This window comes from Drosophila elegans, unplaced genomic scaffold (assembly GCF_018152505.1).
Source record: "Drosophila elegans isolate 14027-0461.03 unplaced genomic scaffold, ASM1815250v1 contig_149, whole genome shotgun sequence".
NCBI lineage: Eukaryota > Metazoa > Arthropoda > Insecta > Diptera > Drosophilidae > Drosophila > Drosophila elegans.
The window spans coordinates 11,520,084-11,523,925 of NW_024545513.1; the positions used below are offsets into that span (position 1 = coordinate 11,520,084).

Below are 3,842 nucleotides of genomic sequence, written 5' to 3' on the forward strand. Positions count from 1 at the left end.
ATAGAGGCTACCACTACCGCCTGCCACTTGACGCCTGGTTAAGTGCGAAATTTGACAAGAGGACTTGATCAATGGATGGTCCATCGAGTAGAGCACTTCCCAAAAACCGAATTGGAAAAGGGGAAAGGGAACTCCAGGGATCGTATTTTGACACATGGGTCATAAATCTTGGCCAGCGAAGCGATCGCGACGGCGACGCCGTCATAAAATCACATAACTCAAACTACAATTTATACAAGAACATGAACAAGTACAAGTACAAGTACAAGTAGAATTACAAGTGTCCTTCGAGTCCTTGGTTCCTGCGTTTTAGGTTTGGGTTTCCTTTGAATTGCGACATGATAGAATAACATTTGGCTCGTATTTCCGAGGGGCGCATCTACAAAAATAAATAAACGACCGAAGGCCGAAGGACTTTTGTGTCTGGCCGAAGATGCAAAACAAATACGCACTTCCTGCGACAAGGACACTAAAAGAAGTTACTTCCTGAGGCCCCGAAAGTGAATTTGTTGCAGCAGTGTTCAGTTCTGTTCAGTTCAGTTCAGTTCAGTTCAGTTCAGTGATCTCTGTCATTTGAGATTGAAACTCAAAGAGCGGGGATCAGCTAGCGAAAATGGATCCTTTTTTGCGAGCACCGAATAGTAGTGAGCTAAGATTGCATAAAACTCTGGACATACAGCCTATTAAAGGACATTGGCTTAGCCCAGTATTTTGACACCTATTTTGGACCCGGACAGGTCCTGAATTCGCAATCCCGGATCTTTGGATATGCTAAGCTTCTTTTGATATCCGGTAACAATGGCCCACGCGAGAGTTTCACTCTCCTTCGTCTTCCTCTCGTTTCCTGGTTTTATCCTTAAGCTGACATACAATCACATTTCGCATTGTCCTCGTCCACTACCTACATATCCTTCGCCTCCTTCCTCTTCCTTCTTTTTATTTTTATTTATTTTTATTTTTTTTTTTGAGGAAAAATATTGGAATTTTCGGCAAGACGATATGCTTCCTGTCTCTAAGACAGACAGTCAGACAGACTCTCCCTCTCTCTGTTTATCACATCCTCGATCCGTGGCGTTTAATTTCCCTACCCTAGATGCACGTGTCCAGCGCGCAATTGGCAATTTGCATAATTGTGCTGCGGGTCGGTGGGCGTGGCACTTCTTGCCTAGATGACATTCCTGCATATTTGATCATCTTGTTTTGTGTGGCACACGCCCGAAAGTTTCACCTTCACCTCCTTGGGGTGGGTTTAATATTATTTGTAACTCGGGGGTTAGCGGAAGTGCATTTCACGGCTCGGCGACGACTCTACTGCGTCCAGCTTGATAAAAAGCTGTATCGCGGGGTGCGCCAGCCACGTGGATCGATCCTACTACGAGTCCTGGATCCTTGGACTAGGACCACTTCATCCTCTCAGGCGTGACTGCCTATTTCCGGGCAATTTACGCGCCATTAACAATGCTCGGCCAAATTGAAACTCGTTAGGGAACGAAACACGAAAATATTCGCTGTTGTTTCCGGTCGGGTGTTGAATTCCTTGTGGATTGTTGTCATGGTTTCTATGCTCCTGCCGAATAGTGAGTCATGTCCAGGCTTTAAAATTAATTAAAGTAAAGAAAATACTAGGCACTTGTATCAAGTACGTATATTCTCATTAATAATCTGAAAATCAAACGTGATTGATATGCAAGTAGTTATAAGGCACAAACTCCAGTTAAATTAGAAAGAATTTATAGGACCAAAAGGGCCCTTCTAAAAATGACAACCGTGCTAAGTCACTAAAGATCCCTGTATTTGTTGGTAAATAATTTAAAATTTGTATATTCAAACTAAAGCACCCATTAATAAGTACCAGGAGTCCTTGAAAATACTCGAAATCTAAGAAGCCGACTCTAGTTTGATGGTCATCTACACGATCGTTCCTTTTTTGTTTATTTTCATAAAAATATTTTTTTGAAGATTGTTTTGATTTTATTCAGGAACAGTTTTTCGCCGGCTATGTTGAGATCTTTAAAATGTTTAGTTTGAACCGCAAAGAAATGTTGATTTCAAATCAAAGTTAAATATTTAATCACGAAGTTTATTTGGTTTACTAGTAAAAGACTCTTTCATGTGAACCATTTTGGGGATCATTGAGCTGTAATATCTGTAATAAGAGAAAGTGATCTCAGCTGATCATATGGTTGAAGCTGTAATTGTAAAAGTTTTTCAATAAAAAGATTTGGTTTTCAATTTATGTTTTCATATTGTTTGTATGTTTTTATTTTAAGCCTTAAAACTAGTTAGTTTAGTGTCTTCCATGCTTATAACAAAACTTAGAACTATGAAAAAAATATGTGTTTTATATCATTGTCTTCCATGGTCTTAAACTAGTTCAAAAAAAAAAGGTTTTGTAGAATCTGGGACTTGGTTTTTGTTGGTCTTTCCACTCACTAAGGCAACAGTTTAAGTTATTTACAATTTGTACAAGTTGTTTTTTGGTTTTTTTTTTTGTGTTTTTGTGGGGGTTTTGGTTCTGGTGAGATCCACTCACTGTTCCTGCCACGATGAAATGTAGTCGAGGAGCTCCTCGTCGTCGGGCTGCTCGTCGCTGAAGCTATCGAAGGACTCGAATTTGAGGTCCTGCTCGGGTAGCTCCTGTTTGACATAGCCTCCGGAGATCTCGGAACCGGAATACGAAGGCGTGGGCGAGGCGGAGTGATACGAATGCGCTTGGACGGAGTTCAACTGGGTGGCGCCCAGCAGGAACTGCTGCGGACTGTCCAAACTATCGTTGTAGTCGTTGTAGCTGCTGCCATCGTTGCTGCTCTCATCGGCCGAATTGTAAATGGGACGAGACGTGCCAGTGCCATCGTCCAACATGTCCTGCAGTCCTCGAATGTACTCGACCGCAATGCGCAGAGTGTCCACCTTGGATAGCTTTTTGCTGGCACCACGTCCTCCATTCGACAGCGAATTGATGACGGTCTGTGGCAAGTGCTGGCGGAGATTCACAAATCCATTGTTAACCTGCTTGACACGATTGCGCTCACGGGCATTTCGCCTTGCCACCGAAGGCAACTGCTCGCCGTATGGCATATTGTTGTAGTTGAACTTCTTTTTCTGCGACGACGACATCATGGGTCCCACATTCGATTGCTGCTGGCCACCCTGCTGCATATTCTGCAGTTGGCTGGTGCCCAATGGCATTTTGGGGGCAATCAGCTGCTGGTGTTGCTGCTGTTGATTGTGGTGTTGCAGCAACATCATGTTGCCGTTGGTCAGCTGATAGTGCTGCTGCTGGAAGTTGCTGCTGCAGATGCTCGTCATGGTAATCCTTGCGAGAGTTGTCTGGCTTTGCTGTTTGCAGAGATGATGTTGACTGTGTGGAATCAGATTCCGCAATGATAATTCCTGGTCCTGGCTTAGGGCCTTAAATACTCGCAGAGGCAGAGTCGCGGAGGCGAAGTGCGCCGTCGGCAGCGGCAGCGACTTCGGCAGAGGAGCAACAGGGGTTGAATCCTGGCTGCCTACCTACCTGCCCTCGAAAAACCCGAGCCGAGTCCTTTGCACAAGTGATCGTTGTCGCAGTACCAGTGCCCAGGGATCGTAATAATTTTTCCCCTCTCTCTCTCTTTTATTCTAGGGGTTCGTTTTCATTTTTGTGGTGGGTGCCTAACTCCTACTGTCCCTGTCTACCTACCTATCCCTTTTCCACTCTCTCTCGCTGTCCTTCTCCCACACACGCACACACCTAGTTGTGTCCTTTGTCTGGAAAATATATTTTTCCTTTTTAAGAAAATCGAGACTTAAATCTCGGATCTGCAAGATCCTTGTCATGGCCAAAAGAAAAAGAAATAAGA

The 3,842-nt window shown here is 43.9% G+C and overlaps 1 protein-coding gene across 1 annotated transcript; it reads right to left on the bottom strand.

Annotated features, from left to right (window-relative positions):
* Nucleotides 1–2,293: 2,293 nt before the first annotated feature.
* LOC108137090 (achaete-scute complex protein T3) lies at nt 2,294–3,370 on the bottom strand. Its single transcript, XM_017258616.2, has one exon. The coding sequence runs from the start codon at nt 3,307–3,309 to the stop codon at nt 2,530–2,532; it is 780 nt and encodes a 259-aa protein (XP_017114105.1). The 5' UTR covers nt 3,310–3,370; the 3' UTR covers nt 2,294–2,529.
* Between the last annotated feature and the right edge of the window lie 472 nt (nt 3,371–3,842).